General features: G+C 47.3%; 4 protein-coding genes and 1 long non-coding RNA gene across 8 annotated transcripts in view; 2 read left to right on the plus strand and 3 right to left on the minus strand.

Moving 5' to 3' along the window:
• The window catches only part of enox1 (ecto-NOX disulfide-thiol exchanger 1), a 38251-nt gene extending 36414 nt beyond the window's left edge, over positions 1 to 1837 (minus strand). The window contains exon 1 of the mRNA XM_069533213.1: positions 1455 to 1837. The gene's annotated coding sequence lies outside the window, so the exon portion shown is untranslated. The remainder of the gene's footprint in view (positions 1 to 1454) is intronic.
• Positions 1838 to 3768: 1931 nt separating this feature from the next.
• lacc1 (laccase (multicopper oxidoreductase) domain containing 1) lies at positions 3769 to 8171 on the plus strand. Its single transcript, XM_069532905.1, has 5 exons — positions 3769 to 4433; positions 4583 to 4761; positions 4837 to 5002; positions 5548 to 5773; positions 7873 to 8171. Exons 1-5 carry the CDS (start codon positions 3923 to 3925, stop codon positions 8114 to 8116), a joined length of 1326 nt encoding a protein of 441 aa, XP_069389006.1. The 5' UTR covers positions 3769 to 3922; the 3' UTR covers positions 8117 to 8171.
• A 658-nt stretch (positions 8172 to 8829) lies between these two features.
• Positions 8830 to 16873, minus strand: lmln (leishmanolysin-like (metallopeptidase M8 family)). Of its 3 annotated transcripts, none has more exons than XR_011244302.1 (16): positions 16323 to 16717; positions 15645 to 15748; positions 15457 to 15487; positions 15166 to 15248; positions 14820 to 14937; positions 14175 to 14353; positions 13974 to 14079; positions 13399 to 13493; positions 13089 to 13206; positions 12893 to 13000; positions 12612 to 12799; positions 12272 to 12404; positions 12002 to 12161; positions 11614 to 11778; positions 10742 to 10952; positions 8830 to 10518 (listed from the first exon to the last, which is right to left on the minus strand). XR_011244302.1 is itself a non-coding variant. In XM_069532902.1 (16 exons), the coding sequence occupies exons 1-16, from the start codon at positions 16434 to 16436 to the stop codon at positions 10418 to 10420; spliced, it is 1980 nt and encodes a 659-aa protein (XP_069389003.1). In that variant the 5' UTR covers positions 16437 to 16873; the 3' UTR covers positions 8830 to 10417. The 3 variants fall into 3 exon arrangements, 2 of the variants coding, with proteins under 2 accessions (XP_069389003.1, XP_069389001.1); XM_069532902.1 differs by having other exon boundaries at positions 11614 to 11744; positions 16323 to 16873; XM_069532900.1 differs by having other exon boundaries at positions 11614 to 11744; positions 12612 to 13000; positions 16323 to 16704.
• Positions 16874 to 17261: 388 nt separating this feature from the next.
• Positions 17262 to 22500, minus strand: part of tgfbr2l (transforming growth factor beta receptor-like) — a 7883-nt gene continuing 2644 nt past the window's right edge. Inside the window, exons 2-8 of one of the 2 annotated variants that reach the window (XM_069532903.1) lie at positions 20984 to 21140; positions 19796 to 20007; positions 18752 to 19494; positions 18489 to 18626; positions 18253 to 18394; positions 17970 to 18097; positions 17262 to 17881 (exon numbers count right to left, since the gene is read on the minus strand). In XM_069532903.1, coding sequence (XP_069389004.1) covers positions 17591 to 17881; positions 17970 to 18097; positions 18253 to 18394; positions 18489 to 18626; positions 18752 to 19494; positions 19796 to 20007; positions 20984 to 21140 — 1811 coding nt within the window. In that variant the 3' untranslated portion in view covers positions 17262 to 17590. Of the gene's footprint in view, positions 17882 to 17969; positions 18098 to 18252; positions 18395 to 18488; positions 18627 to 18751; positions 19495 to 19795; positions 20008 to 20983; positions 21655 to 22500 lie in introns of those variants that run through there. The other variant, XM_069532904.1, reaches the window with a different exon arrangement.
• The window catches only part of LOC138411823 (uncharacterized), a 373-nt gene continuing 13 nt past the window's right edge, over positions 22141 to 22500 (plus strand). Inside the window, exons 1-2 of the long non-coding RNA XR_011244303.1 lie at positions 22141 to 22280; positions 22387 to 22500. The exon at positions 22387 to 22500 is cut by the window's right edge and continues 13 nt beyond it. This is a non-coding gene — a long non-coding RNA (uncharacterized lncRNA). The remainder of the gene's footprint in view (positions 22281 to 22386) is intronic.

The following is a 22500-nucleotide window of genomic DNA, read 5'->3' on the forward strand; positions in this document are numbered from 1 at the left end:
AGTGTGGGGTCAATTAACGTAAGTGAGGAGGCAGGATGTGAAAAAGACACGAGGACGACGGATAATCGCATTACAGGAGCTAACGGCTGTAATGAGACGCACAAAACATCAGCACAGCAGCAGGAGACAGGAAGTCGGTCTCTCCTGTGGCCGCTCATCAGCCATGCTCCTCCAACCACCGCGCAGGCCTGCAGGAAGTACGCCAGGTTCCTTTCTGCGCCGCAGGGTTGGTTTCTGCTGCAGTGACTCCAGAGCAGACGTTGAGCAGGCGACTGTTCCCCCGAACAACAGAGGCTGTTTAATGACAACGATGATGACGATGATGAAGAACAGTGGAGTCAGAGTTTCTGCCTCGGCTTCATCATCTCCCTCTGTCACACCTCAGGACCAGCTGATGTTCTCTCTGCTGATCAAACCTCTCGTTGATTGGTTGGTGAAATTGATGGATGTTTGTCTGTTGGTGATGAAGATACAGATTCTTCAGCGTCACATCGTGACGACCAGCTCTGACGGTCGATTCTTCATCACGACGAGTTGGTGATTCAGGTCTGAAGCTCAACATCACGTGTGAACGGTTCCTCGGACCAGAAGAGGAGTTCTGGATCAACTGAACCTGGTTCTGTTGGTTCACGTCTACAAACCAATCAGAGTCAAGTACAGGCAGACCCCGCCCACGTAGGTGATGACGACAGGACGCACGTTTGTCAAACTAAATTCTTTAGAATCACAACGTGAAACTAAAACGAACAGATGAGATGAAACATGAAGAAACATGAAGCTTCAGAGAATCATTCAGACCATGACAAACAGCTGAGGGTCGTCAAGGTGACGGGATGGAAGGACATCATCCTCTCCTCCATCATCATCATCATCCTCTCCTCCATCATCATCATCATCATCATCCTCTCCTCCATCATCATCCTCTCCTCCATCATCATCATCATCATCATCATCCTCTCCTCCATCATCATCATCATCATCATCCTCTCCTCCATCATCATCCTCTCCTCCATCATCATCATCATCATCATCATCCTCTCCTCCATCATCATCATCATCATCATCATCATCCTCTCCTCCATCATCATCATCCTCTCCTCCATCACCCCCCCCCCCCCCTGCAGCCATCACACATCATCAGCTCAGTCTCACACTTTAGTTTGATTTGATGTAAAACAGAAGAAGAAGAAAACTCTTTATCTCGCTCCTGTTTTTCTTTCACTACAAAACCTCTGAACTGTTGGACAGGAGCGCGTGCGTGTGTCATTGTTAGAGACACACACACACACACACACACACACACACACACACACACAGCCGCATCACATCAACTTAAACAGAGACTCCTCCACATGAAGCTTCATTGTCTGTGTGTGTCTGTGTGTGTGTGTGTGTGTGTGTGTGTGTGCGCGCGCGTGTGATGGAGGCTCTCGGGGAGATAAATCGTTTCTTACCGGAGGAGACGCGGGAGCGTCGGGCTGCAGCTCCGGACTCAGGCCAGGGACGGAGCTCCGGTGTTCGGTGAAGCTGGCGCTGATCCTCGGTCTGCGGCTCCTCTCCGGTTCTCTCTCCGATCAGACACCGAGCACCGGGGGAGGACTGAACCCTGAGGCGCGTCACCGAGAGAGAGGGGGGGAGGGAGAGAGAGAGTCGTGCACGAAGGTTTGGACTGGTGGAGACTGGGACACGAGGAGGAGGCTTCACTGGAGATAACATCTGATGCTTCTTCTCCCAGTTTGATCTCTTAATGGAAACAATGGTCTCTGAGGTTCCATGTCTCCATGGTAACAGACGTGTTGTTAACATGTCACAATGAATCAGCTCACACGTCACTGGTATCACACGTCCAGCTCCAGAGCTACACTGCTCCTTATAGAAATGAGTTTTTCAAGTTAGAAAACATGGGTCACAGTATAAATGAGAACAAGCTGTGGTATAATAATACTAATAATAATAATATTAATAATAATATTAATAATAATATTAATAATAATATTAATAATTATTCCACACTGACTCTGAGGCTTCGATGGTTTCAGTCCATGAAGAGTTCAGAAACAAAAGTCATTTCCCCTGAGAACCTGAGAGTGATGGACCGTCCTCCTGAATCGATATCAGATCATTCACATAAAGATCAACTGTGATTTCATTTCAATAGTTTGAACGTCCACACGGCAGAAATCAGGAAATCAACGCTTCTGGATCCGCTCTCGAACACGTCACGTGATCCAACACAAACTGAAACCATCACGAGGTAAAATCACAAACCTCCTGTAGCTGAAGCTTCACGTGTTCCCATGTGAACGCAGCCATGCTAACTCTGGATGCTAAGCTAAGCTAAGCTAACCATACCACCCACGACCTTTGACCTCAGTGTAGAGAGTGATGCTCTATGTCTCCATTATAACCATCAGAGGTTTTCAGGAGTCGAACATGTGAACGTGGACAAGCGGACGTACAAAACGTGTGTAGACATGTTGTGTAGACATGTTGTGTGGACATGTTGTGTAGACATGTTGTGTAAACATGTTGTGTAGACATGTTGTGTAGCAGATTGTCGACTCGTTCACAACAACAGGAGCATGTGGGTAACGAGGGGCGGAGCCTGTAGAGCAGCAGGAGGCGGGACATGGCGTCTAAACTGTGTAAAGATCAGTGTTGTTGTTTACAGCTCGTCCACACGGCGTCGGCCCTCATCACCAAAACATCTGGAACCTCCTCGTCTGTCCAAGTGGACGTCTTCGTCCTCTACGCGTACGACTCCTCTTCTTCATCCTGAGACATTTGTGTTCTTCACTTTCACGCCCACTTGCTCACTGAGAAGGTTCCAGATGTTTTCCTGATGTTTTCTCACAGGGACTCAGACATTTGTGTTTTCTTACATACAGACCCTCCAGAACCATGTGAGGACCATGTGAGGAACACGTGAGGAACACGTGAGGAACATGTCTGTGGTCCAGTTCATGTCTGAGCAGTTGAGTGCAGATGGAAACTGACTGAGTCCCACTGGAGGATTATAAATATGAGCTAATAATAAATTCCTGGGCAGCAGCAGCAGCAGCAGTAACCTTGGCAGCAGAGCTGACGGAGTGTCCGTCCCAGAGGGCAGCCGGGGCAGGAGGACACAAACACGTCCTCTGAGGCTGCAGCAAAAACATGTCATACATGACATTTGTCACATGACCTGCTGCATCTGGCATGATCACGACTCCGAATACTAAAATACATGTAAGAGACATTTTGAAGTCCTGACATGTGTCTGCAGGTTTCTCCTCTCACCTGCCTGTGAGGTCAAACTCAGGGCTCCTCATCACCATCATCACGGTCACGTGGCTCCTCATGTCATATATGTTCATGATGTCCATGTAGTAAGTGTGTTCAGTTCTTCCTCGATGACAGACAGTGAGTCTCAAGTCTGGTATGAACTGGTCATGTGACGCCCCCTGCTGGTGACGGAGTGTTAATGTTCGAATCCATAACTGAGAAAAACAAACTGATGAAATAAATGTGAAGTAAAAGTTAAATATCAAGTGAGTTGATTAAGATGCTGATTTAATATTTTATTAATTTCTTGACTTATTTGTGTCTCATACAAACCACACCAGTATGGGAAGTGTTGTTTATTTGTATATTTCTTATTGTTTTTATTCATTACTTTTTAAGTCTCGTGCTTTTTTAAATCGTATTTAAATCCTTCAGATCTGTATTAATTATTATTAATTATTATATTTATTTCCTGGACTTTCCCCTCGTGGACGTAGTGACGTCACCAGGAAGTCCCGCCTCAGCAGAAGTTCAAACAGGAACTTTAGAGTCAGAAGTTTGTTGTTGATTTTCTTTCATCTGAGTTTTGATCATTTTATTTTTAACACTTGTTCATCGATCGACTACTTCCTGTCAATTCTTTCAGCGGAGTGACGTCATGTCTCACGTCGTCCTGCTGGATCTCGTGCACGGCTGCTGTCACACACGCGTTGCCGGCTCGTCCCCGGACTCGCGCGTGTTCGTGCTGTGCGGGAAACGTTACCGCGAGAAGGGACACGCGCTTCCGAGCTGGTGCGGGAGCGCGCAGGCGCTCGCTCGCGGCTCCACCGCGGAAAGTTTGTTCAGGTTCAAAGTGATCGTGGACGAGCTGCGCGTCACCTCCGTGACCGTGCACACGAGCCCGCGGGGACTCGACGCGCTGCCTCGATACCTGAAGCTGCTGTTCACGGCCGCGTACACGTTCCAGTACAGAGTGACGTCACAGGACAACCGCACCTGTCCGAGCTGCACAAGCTCCTCCCACACGGACTCACCTGGTGGAGGAGTCAAGGAAAGAGAAAAAGAGGAGGAGGAAGCAAAAGAAGGAGAAGAAGAAGAGTGGAAGTTTCTGCAGCAGCTTCCTGCTCTGAAGGGACAGATCAGGGTTCTGACGTCATCACTGATCCCAGGTCAGTTCACTCTTATAGTTTCCATCGAGCTGTAAATCTTCACCTGTATAAATAAAGTTTTCCTTCAGACGGACACATGTTTAAAAATATCGTATTATTATAAACTATCTTATCGTATTAACGTGAATCTGTCGCTCTCTGTCCGTCAGAGGTCTTCGGTCATGGCTTCAGTACTCGTAGAGGGGGCGTGTCCTACATCCCGACCCTGTCCTCCTTGAATCTGTTCAGCAGCAGCAGGAGGCGGGACCCTGTCGCCATGGTGATGGAAAACAGACGCCGGTTGGGCCTCCACGCCGGGTTCCACCCACAGCCGCTTCGCCTGGTGCAGGTAACTGAGTGTCCACACATCACATGATCAGGTGGAACGCTGCACGTTGATCTGAATCACCTGAACTTCCTGCAGGTCAACCACGGCAGCGACGTTTGGGTCGTGGGCAAAGCTGAGCCCGAGAGTTACGACGGGATGGTGACCAATCAGACGGGGGTGGTGTTAGCAGCTCCGGGAGCCGACTGCATGCCCGTCCTGTTTGCTGATCCTGTGTCAAAGGTCATCGGAGCCGCTCACGCAGGTGAATGTTTCCGTCCGTCTGAAATGTTCTGCCTGCGAGGGGCGCTGGAGAGACACCTGATGTGTTTCTTGTTGTGCGACCGAACTTCTCGTGACCAACACGTTATTCTACATTCAAACCTGCTGCATCGTCAGCGAACACTTCGGCACTTTGACGAAAGAATTTGTTTATATTTAACAATCATCAGTCTCTAGATTATGATGTCATTAATGCCTCCATTTCATGGACTTCTGTCTTTTTGAGCTTGTGGCGCCCCCTAGAGGCAGAATATACTTATATCCCATTACTCAAAGCTAACTTTTATATAAAACAATGCATCAGCACAACACAGCGTGTTTAGTAATGAGAAGAGATCTTTTACATATGGGAAGAACATTAACCAGAACATAAACGTGGTATGTTGCAGCGCCACCATGAGGTCAGTGGCATCATTTTGGGGTTTCATGTAAATATTAAAATAATTTTTGACTAATATTATTATTATTATTGATTGTGAAAAGAACGAAAACATCAAACTTTGTTTGACCTCTCTGCTCGTCATCCAGGTTGGAAAGGGACGCTGATGGGGGTTGCCATGGCAACAGTGAAGGCCATGGTAACGGAGTTCGGTTGTCAGGTGAGCGACATCATGGTGGCGGTGGGACCGTCTGTGGGGGAGTGTTGCTTCACCCTGAAGAGGCAGCAGGCGCTGGACTTCATCAGCATCCATCCCGAATGTGTCCCTGACCCGGGGTCGGACAGACCACACGTCAACATCCGCCTCGCCAACAGGTGCGAACTGAGTACGACACAGAGCGTTAGTTAGCTTCAGGTGCGTTCGGTCAGATCAGAGGTCAGTTAGTTCAGATCAGAGGTCAGTTAGTTCAGATCAGAGGTCAGTTAGTTCAGATCAGAGGTCAGTTAGTTCAGATTAGAGGTCAGTTAGATCAGTTAGATCAGATCAGAGGTCAGTTAGTTCAGATTAGAGGTCAGTTAGATCAGTTAGTTCAGATCAGAGGTCAGTTAGTTCAGATTAGAGGTCAGTTAGATCAGTTAGATCAGATCAGAGGTCAGTTAGTTCAGTTAGATCAGATCAGAGGTCAGTTAGTTCAGATTAGAGGTCAGTTAGATCAGATCAGAGGTGAGTTAGTTCAGATTAGAGGTCAGTTAGATCAGATCAGAGGTCAGTTAGTTCAGATCAGAGGTGAGTTAGTTCAGTTAGTTCAGATCAGAGGTCAGTTAGTTCAGTTAGATCAGATCAGAGGTCAGTTAGTTCAGATCAGAGGTGAGTTAGATCAGTTAGATCAGATCAGAGGTCAGTTAGTTCAGATTAGAGGTCAGTTAGATCAGATCAGAGGTGAGTTAGTTCAGATTAGAGGTCAGTTAGATCAGATCAGAGGTCAGTTAGATCAGATCAGAGGTGAGTTAGTTCAGTTAGTTCAGATTAGAGGTCAGTTAGATCAGTTAGATCAGATCAGAGGTCAGTTAGTTCAGATCAGAGGTCAGTTAGTTCAGATCAGAGGTCAGTTAGTTCAGATTAGAGGTCAGTTAGTTCAGATTAGAGGTCAGTTAGATCAGATCAGAGGTCAGTTAGATCAGATCAGAGGTCAGTTAGTTCAGATCAGAGGTCAGTTAGATCAGATCAGAGGTTAGTTAGTTCAGATCAGAGGTCAGTTAGTTCAGATCAGAGGTGGGTTAGTTCAGATTAGAGGTCAGTTAGATCAGATCAGAGGTCAGTTAGTTCAGATTAGAGGTCAGTTAGATCAGATCAGAGGTCAGTTAGTTCAGATCAGAGGTCAGTTAGTTCAGATTAGAGGTCAGTTAGTTCAGATCAGAGGTCAGTTAGTTCAGATCAGAGGTCAGTTAGATCAGATCAGAGGTCAGTTAGTTCAGATTAGAGGTCAGTTAGATCAGATCAGAGGTCAGTTAGTTCAGATCAGAGGTCAGTTAGTTCAGATCAGAGGTCAGTTAGTTCAGATCAGAGGTCAGTTAGTTCAGATAGTTCAGATCAGAGGTCAGTTAGTTCAGATCAGAGGTCAGTTAGTTCAGATCAGAGGTCAGTTAGTTCAGATCTGATGTCAGTTAGTTCAGATCAGAGGTCAGTTAGTTCAGATCAGAGGTCAGTTAGTTCAGATCAGAGGTCAGTTAGTTCAGATCAGAGGTCAGTTAGATCAGATCAGAGGTCAGTTAGTTCAGATTAGAGGTCAGTTAGATCAGATCAGAGGTCAGTTAGATCAGATCAGAGGTCAGTTAGTTCAGATCAGAGGTCAGTTAGTTCAGATCAGAGGTCAGTTAGATCAGATCAGAGGTCAGTTAGTTCAGATTAGAGGTCAGTTAGATCAGATCAGAGGTCAGTTAGTTCAGATCAGAGGTCAGTTAGTTCAGATCAGAGGTCAGTTAGTTCAGATCAGAGGTCAGTTAGTTCAGATAGTTCAGATCAGAGGTCAGTTAGTTCAGATCAGAGGTCAGTTAGTTCAGATCAGAGGTCAGTTAGTTCAGATCTGATGTCAGTTAGTTCAGATCAGAGGTCAGTTAGTTCAGATCTGATGTCAGTTAGTTCAGATCAGAGGTCAGTTAGTTCAGATCAGAGGTCAGTTAGATCAGATCAGAGGTCAGTTAGTTCAGATCAGAGGTCAGTTAGTTCAGATCAGAGGTCAGTTAGTTCAGATCAGAGGTCAGTTAGTTCAGATCAGAGGTCAGTTAGTTCAGATCAGAGGTCAGTTAGATCAGATCAGAGGTCAGTTAGATCAGATCAGAGGTGGGTTAGTTCAGATTAGAGGTCAGTTAGTCCAGATCAGAGGTCAGTTAGTTCAGATCAGAGGTCAGTTAGATCAGATCAGAGCTGCATTTTGTGGGCTGTTCACAGAATTAAATCTTACTTCCTGCCTCAGACTCCTCCTCCAGAAAGGCGGCATCCTGCCTGAACACATCCATGACGACACGGTAACGGACAGGCCCTGCGTCACACCCTGTACTTCCTGTCACCCTGAACTCTTCTTCTCCCATGTCAGAGACGGTCCCGACTTCGGCACACAGGTGGGCTTCCTGTGGATCAAAGAACCGGGCGTGACGAACCCACAGGAGGGTCGTAGCTCACAGGTACTCGAGGACGGACCCACACAAGTTAGTATGTAATCATCTGATGACTGGAGAAAATAAAGCTTCTGAATAAAGACATGAAATCTGTTCAGTCTGTTGCACAATTTGTATTTTGTGTTCCACTGTTTAAAATCTTGTTTCAGCCTGAATCGTATCAACAGAATATTAAAATCTGACGAGCAGCTGAGAACAAACAATGGTGCCTATCACTTTAAATCCATTTCTACAGACATGAAGTCCGGTTCAGTTTGAGGACGTGTCAACATGTGGACGTCTACTGGAGTTACACAATACAAACAACTCTGAGGACACAAGTCTGGACATGTTGTGTCTAAACTGTGTAAAGATCTGTGTTGTTGTTTACAGCTCGTCCACACGGCGTCGGCCCTCATCACCAAAACATCTGGAACCTCCTCGTCTTTCCAAGTTGACGTCTTCCTCTTCTACGTGTACGACTCCTCTTCTTCATCCTGAGACATTTGTGTTCTTCAGCTTCACGTCCGTCACGTGTTAGAAACCTCAGAGACACGCCCACTCGCTCACTGAGAAGGTTCCAGATGTTTTACTAGAGGCTGCAGCAGAAGATCAGGATGTCCAGAGACACTGACTCCGACATTTGTTCTCACATACAGAACCTCTAGAACATGTGAGGAACACGAAAGGATCACGTCAGGACAGTTCGTGTCTGAAAACAGCTTTAAAATTATTTTAATGAACATATTTTTTTTTAAAAAAGACAAAAACTCATCTCTGGGTTACAGACTTCATTTATTTGTTGTTTTAGGATTTGTCTTAAAAAGCCCTTTTCTAAAAAACTAACAGAATCAAGTCAACAGAGTTTCACTGAACGAACCGCCTCAAATTATTTCTCCAAATAAACATCGTGAGTTTTAATAAAACCGAGTCTTCAATTCTGATCTCAAACTAATAAAATCGTCATCACATTGGAAACTTTCATAACAAAAGCATAAATAAATAAATAAAGAACACAGGGTGAATCTACTGCACACGATCCTAAACTGTCAACATCCAACTAATGTCTTCAAATCCGTCTGATGGACGCTCGTCTTCACGTTACAGTAAATCTGAACAATCGTCGAGAAATGAAATGAAAATCTCACTTGTGTTTTCATCCTGTCACGTTAAGACTTGAACTTCAGCTTTTGTCATAACCAGTAAATAAAGATTAACGACAGGACGACTCCTCTAAAGTCTCCATCGCCCCCTGGTGGCTGACGTTAAATAAATGTTTTTCGTTCTTCTCTCACCGATATAAGAACAGGCAGAGACGTCAGGATTGACAGCTGAGACTGACTCAGGATTGGTTGAGAGTGAGTGTGGGCGGGGCCACAATACCACAGCTCCATGATCACTGCTGCAGACTCTGACTGTAAAAGACGCCATCACCACAAGATGGCAGCGTTTGTCTCTGAGATATTTTAGCTTAATTTTTATACAACGTGAGGAAGTGGAGACGTGTCGTCCATCTTTATTTACATTTTTCTACTTCCCTCACATCTGATCAATAAAACGAACATGACAAACCTACGTTGAACAAACATGACATTTTTGGTTTGTTCTTTGTCAAAGTAAATGTAAATTAAAGAAGCGTTGCTTTTGTCTTCGTATGACGTTTAAAAGAAAACACACCTGACTGGTCTCCACTGAGCTGCCACAGATTGATCCCGTTTGTCTTTGTTAGTAAAAGTAGAGACACATTTAATCTCATGTGACTCATCAGGAGGAGGCTGGGAGACCTGTTGTGCCTCTTTCCCCCACCCAGCTCTAAAAAACATGATGTATTTATATTTACAGTACACGTTTTCTGGATAAACGGCCATGTAAACTGACAGTTATCTCCTGCTGCCACCAGGGGTCACTAAGCTCCTTATGTTTCATTAAGAAGAAGAAGTTCTTTCAAAGTCAGCGAGACTTAAAAACACGTGTGAGTGTTTTGTACCTAAACTGTGGTGACTCCTTCGGTCCAAACGTCTCCTCGTCCTCCTGGTTCGTGGGGACTGGAGACGGGACGCAGCCTTGTGACCTTCAGCGAAGCTGAAATAATTATATGACGCACGATGACCTCGAGTTGAAGTTCTTGAGGTGAATGGATCACTTCTGCTTTGACGCCAAAACTAAACGGACAGGACGTGTCGAGCAGAAGAAATGAACCTGGAGCTTCAGCACAAAGACGTCTGTCCGAGGGATGAACACTTTATCTTCCTTTTGCTTTGGAGAAAAAGGGAACGACAGATTGGACGTCCTGAGGGAGGAATGACGGAGAAAAGAAGATGGATACAGAATGAAAGGATGAGGGAGGAGCTGCCTCAGCGTTAATCAGCTGCAGTGGCACAGCAGCAGTCCAGCCACTAGAGGGAGCAGGTTGAGCAGCAGGAGCCACAGAGTGATGGGCAGACCAGGAGAACCGGAGCACGGGTCTGAAACGACAACAAGACAAACTTCACTCTCCAGATTCACGTCTCTTCTTTCCTCTGTTCGTCCGATGGTTGATTCTAACGCACACGTCTCAGCTGCTGTGACTCCAGCACTAATTCAAGTTTTCTACTAAAAACTTAAAACTGTTCAATGTTTGTAAAATAATAAAGACTCAAAGGCTGAAACCTTCAGGTCACATGGTGTCAGGAGAGAAGCCACACTGACCAATGGGGTTAGTCCTGGAGGTGTTGATGGGCGGGAGCTGGTGGGGGAGGGGACAGTCGGAGCAGAAGTCGGAGCAGGCGGGACAGACGAGGACGCCGTTGTAAACCCAGTCGTTGACTCGAACGCTAACGCTCAGCAGCTGACCTCTACGGACGCAGAGGAAAGAGCGATCCTGGACGAACACCGCCAGGCCCTGAGCCGAGCACCACACCTGCAACACACGCACACGCACACACACACACACACACACACACACACACACACAGTGAGAAACATTTGTGTGCAGAAGTTTGTTGACTTCTGATGACTCCGCCTCCTGCAGACTTTAGAGATGAATCTTTATCACAGGTAGAAAAACTAGAATCACGTCCCTGTGGACGTTTGTCTCCACCAACCAGTTTCACTCACATACATGTGACCACTGAAATCTAATCACTTCATCTTTGAGTCCCACTGAACATTTGTACTCGGTGTGAAGAACCTCCCTCACGGCGTCCTTGAGATATCGTGTGAACAAGAATAAGACAGACAGCCTGAAGACAGAGCGGGGTGTCATAAACAGTGACGGGTCGGCTTCCTGTGTGTTGTAGCATCAGTTAGCCGTTAGCTCAGAGAAGCAGTTTGTTGATTTGTAGCACAAGAGAATGACTGTGGGCGTGTCTTCAGATGTGGAAACAGCGAGAAGCAGCGGTTGGACAAGGACATAAACTTAAGTTCAATCAGTGTCTTCTAAAAGACATTCCCCTCGTGCTGCTGTTAGAAATAAAAAGTCCAGTTATGACGTCTGTGACGTTCGATTCACTTGAAACTGATTTTACTGTGAAAGTTTGATGTTTGTTGAAAACCGATTGACATTAAACTATGTTCAGCACCTTGTAGCATCCGGAGCCCCAGTCTGGATACGTCATCTTCCTCGTGCACTGCTCCATGACGAACGCCGACTTCTGGTACAGACACACAGAGTCTGGGCCGTACTGCTCCGCTCCGTAGTTCCTCCACCAGTCTGAAAACACACTTTGCTGAGTGGGTTCGATCTCCTGTGAGAAGAAGTGACTGAGAGTCACAGCTTCAACTGTCACAATCAGATGAGTTCAAAACACTGAGACGTTATTAACAACCAGAGTTTATCTCCAATATTCTGCAGGAAACTTTAAAACATGAAGAACTGTGAGTTCGGTGGATTTGTTACAGCAGCAGTTTGAATCAACTTCCTCCACTGCTGCACTCTCTCTCTCCCTGATGAAGCTCTGATGTCAGTACCTGGCTGGTTCTCCGACACTCTGCAGTACGAGTTCCTCTGATATTCTCCACTCAGGTGCCAACTGAACTCCTGACTGAACGGACAGAAGTCAGCGATCTCCACTGCCCCCCCGAAGAACGACAGCTGATCAGGAGCCACGTCAGGGATCTGCTCAAAATACTGCACACACACTATGTGTCAAACGTTTTACCACAATACTACTGTCCGTCATCAAGCTGTGTGTGTGTGTGTGTGTGTGTGTGTGTGTGTGTGTGTGTGTGTGTGTGTACCTGGTAGTCCAGCGGCAGCTCCTGTGTGTACCTCTGCAGGTTACACACGGCCACAGCGAGCTGGTCTTGTCTGCAGGTGAGCTGCAGAGGAGACGCTCGGACTGTGTCACAGAACGGAGTCACAGCGTGACGTCTGCAGCCGCAAATACAAACATTTTTATTTTAAAAACATCAAACCAATGATTCATGTTTTACTACATCATCAAAATCACGTCTGGATTCATAAAGCTGTGATTTCACTGTGAGATACAGACTCGGAATTAAAGGACTTGGCTGATGTGTTTGATGCTGTGAAAACGTTCAGACTTGAACCAGGTAGACTGAATCGTCCTGTCCTCACCTCTGTCTCTGTCTGTCCATCCAGAACTTGCAGCTCTTCATGACAAAGTCACAGCCGAGGCCGCGGCCCCAGTCCAGCCTCTGAGCCAGGCTGTAGTTGGCCCGGTACCAGCCGCTGTCCTCCATGATCGCCAGCGTCAGCCGAGAAAACACTCGGTTCTGGGTGTGGGAGCCCGTCATGGCCTCATTCTGTGGAAGAGCAAGCAGATTTATTTCTATCTTCAGACAAAAGGAGAAGTGGAATGTTGCCGACCACAGCGTCACAGAGACGAGTGTGTTCACCTCCAGCAGCCTCTTCTCCCAGTGGTTCAGCTCAGTCCCTGTTCCGCCCTGGTTCTCCAGCTCCATCCCCTCCAGGATGGGACAGTTGAAATGTCTCCTCGCCTCCGCCTGCAGCCACAGAGACAAACTCACTTCAGCTGGAAACACAACTGAACCCGAGCATCAATGGAAACAAGTCACACAACGTGATTCTCACCACGACGCGGGGAGTGACGAGGACGTGGACCTGGTGTCGCACCATCACTCCTCCTCTGATGTCCCACAGTCTGCTCACCCTCCGGATCACCGCCTCGCTCCACTGGTACAGGCCCAGGCTGAGTCCGACACACACACACACACACAGACACAGACACACACAGACACAGACACACACACACACACACACACACACACACACACACACACACACACACACACACACACACACACACACACACAGGTTTAAAGTTGGCAGCAGTGTTAGGTGGACTCTCAACAGGTGGAGACACAGACTCTGGAGTCCTCACCTCTCGTTGAAGGCTGGCAGGCCGCTGGCGAAGCGAGGAGTCAGGGGTTTACCGTCATCATCGTGGTAGAAGGCAAACAGACCGGCTGAGAACCCCTGGTGGACAGAGGAGGAAGTTCAGTGGCTCTGTTTACATCCACAGACACTCACACTGTATTTAAAAAAGTAATGAATAACAAGAGGGGAACTGATCGACTGATAAAATCAGAGCCGGCAGGTAACAAGAGCATTTTGACCATTATCTGGGAAGAAGCACTTTTAATACTAGTACGTTTGAAGGCAAGTGTTTTCTTTAACTCCAGTAGAAAGGTTAATATGGTAGTATTTTACTATGGTAAACTGTTTGAGTACTTCATCCACCACTGTCAATCACTAGAGCTCAGGTTGTTTACCTAAGTAAAACTATTTCACATGAACTTATTCTTATTACCCAGCTGCTGTTTAGGAGCACGTTGTCTCTCTATTGGTCATGAACAAGATCTTATCAACAGAGTGAGTCAGCGTTAGACGACTGGATCAAACATCTGGTTCTTCTCTTACAGAAGATTTCAAAAAGAAAAGTGCGGCTGCACTGACCAGAGCGTGAATGATCTCGTGTTTGACGGTGGAGAGCATCCCCTCAAACTCCTGAGGCTGAGACGAGATCATGGCAGGACACAGGTTGGCGTAGCCTGCTATAGGTCTGAAAGACACAAAGACACAAAGACACACACACACAATTTACAGACTGGAACAAAAGTTGAAGTCAAGGAAACACAACACACCCCCCCCCCTCACCTGTCCAGCTCTGCCTCCAGCTGGCAGTAGGCAGCGTAGGCCACTATGTTCTCCTGTCCGCAGCGCTCTGTGGTGATGCCACTGACGTACAGCACGAAGTCAGATCCCTCCACTCCGGGGCCGTCCGGGGGTCCTGAGGGGCCACAGGACTTCCCTGACTCACTGCACACTTTACATTGCTGAGAGGGAATAAACAAATAAACAAACACTGTCACATTAAGCCTCACGTATAGAAACGTTATGAGCTCCTGTCATTGTCATTTCTTTCTTTCGCCACTCTACTCTGCCTTCACCTCCTTCTGTCCATCTCACCAGCTGCCTCCTCGTCTTTCCTTTCTTTCCTCCTCCCCTCTTCACCCTTTCTATGCAGCAGCAGAACAGTTTGAAGGATAATGACCCAACAAAGGAATTAGAATTGACATCACAGCCCCTCAGCACAGACTCACAGGGCTGCTAGCATGTCTGCAATCTCTTAGGTTACATCCACACAACTACGTTTTAGTTTGACAACTTGTCCCTGCTGCTACGTTCACGCCTGGCGTCCACATTAGTCCAGAGTTTCTGAGCGTCTGAAGCAGAGACAATTGTAAACTCTGGGGTTGTGTTTTAATCCTCAGACTGTTATCACATTATCCATCATCTGACCTGCAGGTGGTGCTGTGGCACGACAACGGGGCCGCACCGGGTGACGTCTGCGCAGGCGTCCTGGCAGTAGCGATGAGGGTCATCTCTCTTCCTCAGGTACTGGTTGGTGGCACATTGTCTTTAGACGACACAGAGAACAGCCCACAATGTTAAATTAGAACATCCACCTACTCACCTGCAGCACTGGAGCTACATCCCATAATCGAACACACAGTTTTCAGTGGAACGAGTCTGCTTTACCAAGTCGTATGACATCACTCGTACATGCTACTGAAGCACAAACCTCTCGCTGTGATTGGTTCTTACATGTGTGTGAAGTGTCGTTTGAAAGACTGAGACCTCGTACCTGCTGAGCAGCACAGGCCCCGCCCTGTGCCTCACACTGAACGCTCTCTGCAGGAAGTCGATCGCCTGAGGAAACAGTTTATCCTGAAGACACACACACACACACACACACACAGACAGACACAGACAGACACACACAGACACACACAGACACACACACACACACACACACACACACACCCTTAAAGTTCTGTTCCATCAGAAGTCAAAAGCTCAAAGAGACTGAATTTATCCACGTGTGTGACAAAGTGTTCGAGAAGCTTTAAGCACCAAGTTCTCAGGTGTCACTCACCTTCACCAGTCTCCTCTTGTCTGCTGGAAGCCTGTGGACAGAAAGACGACATGAGCTGGAGACAGGAAACATCTCACTGGGCTCACAGAGGCTGCAGCAGTAACGTTATTTTATTGTTGTAGGTCAGCTGATGTCAAACGTGTGGCCCCGGTGTCGTGTCTACTTGAATGAGCTGCTGCAGGACTCACTGGTCAACGCTGTAGTCGTAGATGATCTTTATCTTCAGCTGAAGGTCGTCAGGAGAGCTTCTCTTGGTCAAACGCTCGGGCTTCAGGTAAACATGGTGGACGACCTGACAAGCACACAGAGAACAGGTCACACACAGACTGCAGGGACTCTAACGCAGAGATCCTCCAGGTTCACGCTGGGCAGTATTCATCACGAGTTCAACAATCCATACTGAGTACAAACTGTACAGGGAAGGTAGTACCGAGTACACTTTAACACACTGTACACACAGAAACCTCAGTGGTGTTCTAAGTTAGAGGTTTTCAACAAGAAACTTCAAACACAGCAAATGTGTTTTCCACGTTTATTTTGAAAGGATCTCTCCGGAAGTCTTCTCTCGGTTGTTGCTAGGGAAACCGGCCCTTAAAGTGACAGCAGCGTCCTGTTAGCCTGTTAGCCTGGATGCTAACTGTACCATAACAGTCGTTAAAGCTCCGCTCGACAGAACACGAGTCAGCTCGTTCACTTCGTTCACTTCTTTCACTTCGTTCACTTCTTTCACTTCTTTCACTTCCGATGGAACAAACACCCACTGGGTTTAAATTAGCTGCAGCAGCTATCAGGCTACATTCAGAAACATTAGCCGCAGCTAGCTTAGACTGCTGTGAAGCTAAGCTAAGTAGCGGAGCGGGGCTCACCTCCTCAGGAGCGGGGACTCGGTGTGTGCAGGTCCCGGAGCAGCTCCCGGTCACAGCCAGCAGGGAGAGGACGAGGGCCCGGCCGAGCAGGAGCCACGACACCGACAGCTCCATCCTCCGTCCGGCCCGAGGAGCGCGGCTCGGCAGCCCGCAGTCAACAGAGCCTCCGCCGGTCCGGTCCCCTCCGAGCCCGAGGCTCTCATCGCTCGAGGAGTAAATCAGGACATTCTCTCATCCCGCGAACAGCGTGTCAACCCGGGGCGCGAGGCGGCAGCTGGGCGGCCGGTGGCGGGTGAAATGTTCGGTAAAGCGGCTCCGGTCCCGAATCAGCTGAGAGCACCGGCGCCGAAGATCGTCTCTCACCCAGATCTCTCACTCACACTCAGAGCTGTGGTCAAGACGTGAGGCGCACAACTCCAAAGATCGTGTGTGAACAGGATGAGTCACTCAGAGAGGCAGAGGACCCTCTATAACACAGAGTGGTTAGGGACGTGCAGTGTGTGCGGTCTGACACTGGGGGGCGCCCCCCCCCCGGCTGGTTTGTGAATGGACGTGTGTGTCGTGTTCCCACGCTCTGACACTGTAAACTGATTAGAGTGATGTGATTGGCTCTGCAGGATCCAGTCTAACTGAACACTGACCGCTCTGTGATGTCTCTGATGTCTCTGATGTCTCTGATGTCTCATGAAAGACGCCTCAGTTTGTCTCATTAACTTCAATCTTCCTTTTCATGCTTCTGTCTTTGATCGCGGTCGTTGTTAGCTGACTCAAGTCTGTGTGGACTTGTCACTAAATCCTTCACACTGAACATGTAACTTAACGTTGTCATTTTATTTTTATTACAAAACAAACACTGAGATTCGGAGGTTTCATCCAGCAGAGTTTTTCTCTCTCTGTTGCTTCTCTGTCATTTCTAAGTTGTTGATCTTTTTATGGAAAGAGCCTTGAGATCAGGTTTATTATGATTTGATGCTTTACAAATAAAATTGAACTTGAATTGAACAGTGGTGTTCTGGTTCTGTTTGTATTCTGTAATATACAAATCAGGAGGACGTTGGAAGACTCTCTTTTCCATTTTCATACCACAGAAACAAAAGCATTGGATATAACTAATCGATTATCAGTCATGACAATAGGTTTGTTGTTGCACTGATAATCACAGAATCATCACACACACGGAGACCAGCTCCGATAAAATGACACATCTTCATACAACAGAAGAGTCTGAGTGTCTTTGCCAGCAGATTATACACGAGGCCTGTGACCACTCACACCACAGAACCCCTGTGAACCAGGGAATCATGGGAAACTTCTGGGTCGTCTCTCTGTGGCTCAGGAACCTGGAGGGAGGACGTGGAGGAGGAGCGGATCTGATCGTCTTCTGGCGTCTCTGAGTTCTTTTGTCTGTGTCCGTCCTCCTCGTCTCTGACCACTTCTGGTCTCAGTTCCTCGTCCTCCTGCAGGGCGTTGAAGCGCTCCACCACACAGTGAGCCGTCAGTCGGGCCTCCGGGTCGTGATCCCAGCACTCAGTGATGGTGGCGCAGAAGACGTTCATCCCCTGCAGGACAGAGGACCAGAGTGAGACAGCAACGTGTCAAAGAAGTCGTCTGCAAACCAAAGCATCTGTTTTTGTGTCTGTGTCTGACCTGGTGTTGCGTCCAGGCTGACGGGATGTCGGGTCGTCCTCTGTCCCTCAGCACCAGGTCCCTCATGCTGTCCACACACGGCTGCTCACAAACCTTGGAGCCAAACGCCGGCTCGTACCGCTCCACCTCTGCACAAGTACAACACACACACACACACAGTGAACCACGATGACTGCAGCTCAGTAAATAAAGATGTTTCCCTATAAAATATTCTGTTAATGATAAAACAGAAAGAAAGATTGAATGAAGCCTTTATAAGAATTCATTAAAAACCAGCTCTTACCTCCGATGGTGTGGCAGCGGGAGGCCATCTCCCAGAGGACCAGCGCCATGGAGTAAACATCCATCTGTTTAAAGGCCTCCAGGTCTTCCAGGTTCACCCTGGACTCCAGCACCTCGGGAGCCATGTAACGAGCCGTCCCCACCTGGACGGGACAACACGGACGTCCAATCATAGACGACCAGGACATCACACACAAGTCCTGCTTCATGAGCAACAACTAAACCAAAACGTCTTACCTGTCCACTGTTGGCGTAGTCGTCTACAGTGAGAGCGAGGTCCAATCTTAACGCCAGACCGAAGTCACACAGAGCGCACTCCGTCCTGCTCTTCACCACGATGTTGCTGCTCTTCAGGTCGCGGTGGGCGACCGGCACCTGAAGCATCATAGGCAACGAGTTCATCTCATCTCATCTCAAACACTTGACTGTACTTTGAAAACGTTCCCTGGAGCTGAATGTTTACTGATGTGTTTTAAGATGAAGCTCATTTCTAGTTTTACCTTTGGAACCCCACTGGGTGTCGTGTCACTGTGGAGATGAGCTAACCCTTTAGCAACGCTCCCGGCCATGGCAACAAGCTCCTCCCAGCTCAGGATGTTTTCTGTGATGAAATCCTGAAGGTTCCCGAGGCTGTGATAGGCCAAAACTAGCCAGTACTTTCTGAGCGTGGGACCGGGCGGACCCCTCTCTTCAGCTGCCAGGAATCGAACCACGTTGTCATGCTCCAGTTTGGGGTCTGTGAAGATGTTGCACTCGTTTCTCCACGAGACGTACTCTATGGCTGGGAACACCTTCACTGCCACTGTCTCATAACTGTTAGCTCCACCCCTCTCACCCTGCAGCAGACGGGCCCGCCACACTTCAGCAAAGCGACCCTTCCCCACCAGGACGTCTAGTTTGATCGGCAGCGGTTCAGACAGTTGGCCGTGCCAATCTGTGAGGGCACTGATGATGTCACTGTCAAAAGATGCCCCTTTGACGTTGGAATGATCTCTTTCACCCGTCACGCCTCCTCCACCATCCGCCCGAACCCCTCCGCCCCCTCGCTGCAGGTCCAAAGCCTGATAGAGCTCCGGGGTGCGTTTGGTGGTCCAGTCAGGGCGTGCAGGAGGGCCGGGTTTGTCAGGGCGGTGTGTGCGGTAGAAGTAGAAGGCAGCAGTGGCCACTATGGCCACAAGGACGAGAGGAACCAGACTCACCACCACCACCGGGATCACGTCTTTACTCTGCAGCTTAAAGAAACCTGCAGCGCCACAGACAGAAGACGTTATCCATTCATCCAGTCATTCATCCATTCATCCATTCATCCATTCATTCATTAATTAATTAATTAATTCATCCATTCATTCATCCATTCATTCATTCATTCATCCATTCATTCATCCATTCATCCATTCATCCATTCATCTATTCATTCATCCATTCATTCATTCATTCATTCATCTATTCATTCATCCATTCATTCATCCATTCATTCATCCATTCATCCATCCATCATCCATCATCCATCATCCATCATCCATTCATCCATTCACCCCCCTCACCATTGGCTCCCTTGTTGAAGATCAGTCTGTCGTTACACTCGTGTTCCCCCTGACAACCACAGACCATCATGGCTCCGTGGTCGGTCGGCTGTGGGATCATGTGACATTCTCTGGAGGTGAAGTTGAGCAGCAGGCCGGGGTCCACGCCCTCTAGTGGCAGACTGGGCTGGTGACACATGGAGTTCACCGTCATCGTGTCGTTGCTCTTCCTCCTGAGGAGAGAACAGCTGATCTGAGAACAGCTGATCTGAGAACAGCTGATCTGAGAACAGCTGACCTGAGAACAGCTGACCTGAGAACATCTGACCTGAGAACACTGACCTGAGAACAGATGACCTGAGAACAGCTGACCTGAGAACAGCTGATCTGAGAACAGCCTGATGAGCATGAACCTTCTGCGTCTAATTACGAGTCAGCGGCTAAATCACTGCGCTCACGAGGATCCTTACACGTCATCGCCCCCTAGTGGCCGGACAGTTTGCTCTGTGATATGTTCACGTTACAGCTGCAGCTGGACAACGAACTCTGACCTGAATGAACCAGTGCCCCCCCCCCGTCACTTCTCCCTTATCACTGGTTTCCTGTAGAGCACGGGGGGGGGGGCACAGGAAATGAGAGGGTGCGGTGAGTGTGTGGTGGAGGGGCGTGTCCTGACCTAACGCTGTTATCCAAACAAAAGACTCAAGTTTCCACTCGTGAAGAAAGTGAAGGTTCAGTGAGGTCATCACAGTCTCTGATTATTAGCTGTGGTCACGTTATTCTACTCTTCATCACTCTTCATCACTCTTCATCACTTTACATTTTCTCATGAAGCCACTTGTTGAGTTGTTCTCACTTTTCTCTTGTGTTTTTATATCTGTAATATTTTGATATAGTTTCCTCTCGTTATCACAGAAATGATGAAACTCTCTGATCTTAATTCACTTTGTGAATCCAGGTTTTTATTTTTTCATTTTCAAAAAGAATTTAAAATGTTGTTGTTTATTTGAGAACTTTTAAAGAAATATTGTAAACCCCTTTTTAATTTGAACTTTACTACGATCTCTGTAAAACTCGTGTTCCTACAAATCAACAGGCTTCATCTCAGCCACGTGCATTTTAAATAAAATAATGAGATGAAATGAAATAAAGTCAAATAAAACCCAGCGCTGACTAAAAGTAAGGAAAGGTTCTTCGGAGTCCTCTCACCATATTGCGATGCAGATCTCCTCGATGGCGTTGCAGAAGGACGACAGGCTGCAGTTACTGATGCAGACGCTGTCCTTACACACCGGACTGGACGCCTCGCACCACTTACACAGGTTGAAGCTCAGGTGGCTGAGGGACTGGACGCCAGCAGGGACACCTGAGGTGAGGACGAGAGGTGTGAGGTGAGGGAGACGAGTGGATCTGACCTTTAACCTCCAGACTGGATTGATTCTACCTGATGTCTCACAGTGGGAAGACGTCAGAGCACAGAACTCAAACCACTGGAGACGAAATAAAAATTGTGTTATTTCTTCTCTGTTTGTTTGTAGACAAAATGACTCTGAGGCTGTGAGACAGATTTCCAGTAAACTTGGTGGAAACAGGTCTAAGATTAAGATTCCTCTTTCTGGTCCCACACACAGCAACATGCAAACATGGGGAAATTTGACCTCTGTATTTAACCCATCCGTGTGAACGGAGCACACACGGAACACAGTGACCACACACGGAACAGTGGGCAGCCATGAAGGCGCCCGGGGAGCAATTGGGGGGTTCAGTGCCTTGCTCAAGGGCACCTCGGCAGTGCCCAGGAGGTGAACTGGCACCTCTCCAACTTCCGTCCAAGCCAAGTCGCTATGGACTGCGCTACTGCCTCCCCCAATTTTTAAAAATGTAATGGATCAGATCTGGATCAGGAGGCAGAGACAGGATTTCTTTCTCTCTTTCTTTAACATTGTGAAATATTTTTTTTATATTTTCACTGATTTCTCAAAGATCTTGTATAAAATCAATCGTGTGTAGTGAAGTGGTTTCTATGAGACGAGGATATAAAAGAACAGAATCCAGTAGAAGTCACAACATGAGGACAGACAATGATTAAACACAAGCGACAACATGAAGGAAGATAAACACAACAGCAGGATGTTAAAGGTTCAGATGAAAGGATCAGATGAAAGGATCAGATGAAAGGATCTACAGGTAGAAATGTAATGTAGAATAATCCTCATGATGTTTTCAATGGTTTGTTTCATCTTAATGATAAAAAATTGTAGTTTTCTTCACACCAGAAAAGGCCCTTGATATGTAAATACTTTGTATTTACATACTTTATATTTAAGTACTTTATATTAACATGGAGGGGACCCTCTCTACGGAGGCCGCCATGTGTTTTACATTAGTCCAGACTGAACAAACTAAAACCTTTTTTTATGAAAACTGAAGCTGCCACAGGTTCTTCTTCAACTTGTTTTTTTTCCTTCAGTAAAGAAACAAGTTGATTCAGACGATGCTGATGAAAGTAAAGAACATTTGCTTTGATTCAGGAGGATGAATAATCAGCAATATAATCGAACCTTCGTCACAGGTTTATTAATCTGCTGAAACTAAGAATCACTTTCCCTCAGAATGAGGGGAGGCCGCAATGTTTCACAAGCTGCTGAGTCCTACACACACACATCTCATGAAGTCCCAGAGATTCGTGTAAAACACTTCGTCCAAACATCATCAAAGACATAAAG

The sequence above is a fragment of the Paralichthys olivaceus genome, chromosome 10 (assembly GCF_024713975.1).
Source record: "Paralichthys olivaceus isolate ysfri-2021 chromosome 10, ASM2471397v2, whole genome shotgun sequence".
NCBI lineage: Eukaryota > Metazoa > Chordata > Actinopteri > Pleuronectiformes > Paralichthyidae > Paralichthys > Paralichthys olivaceus.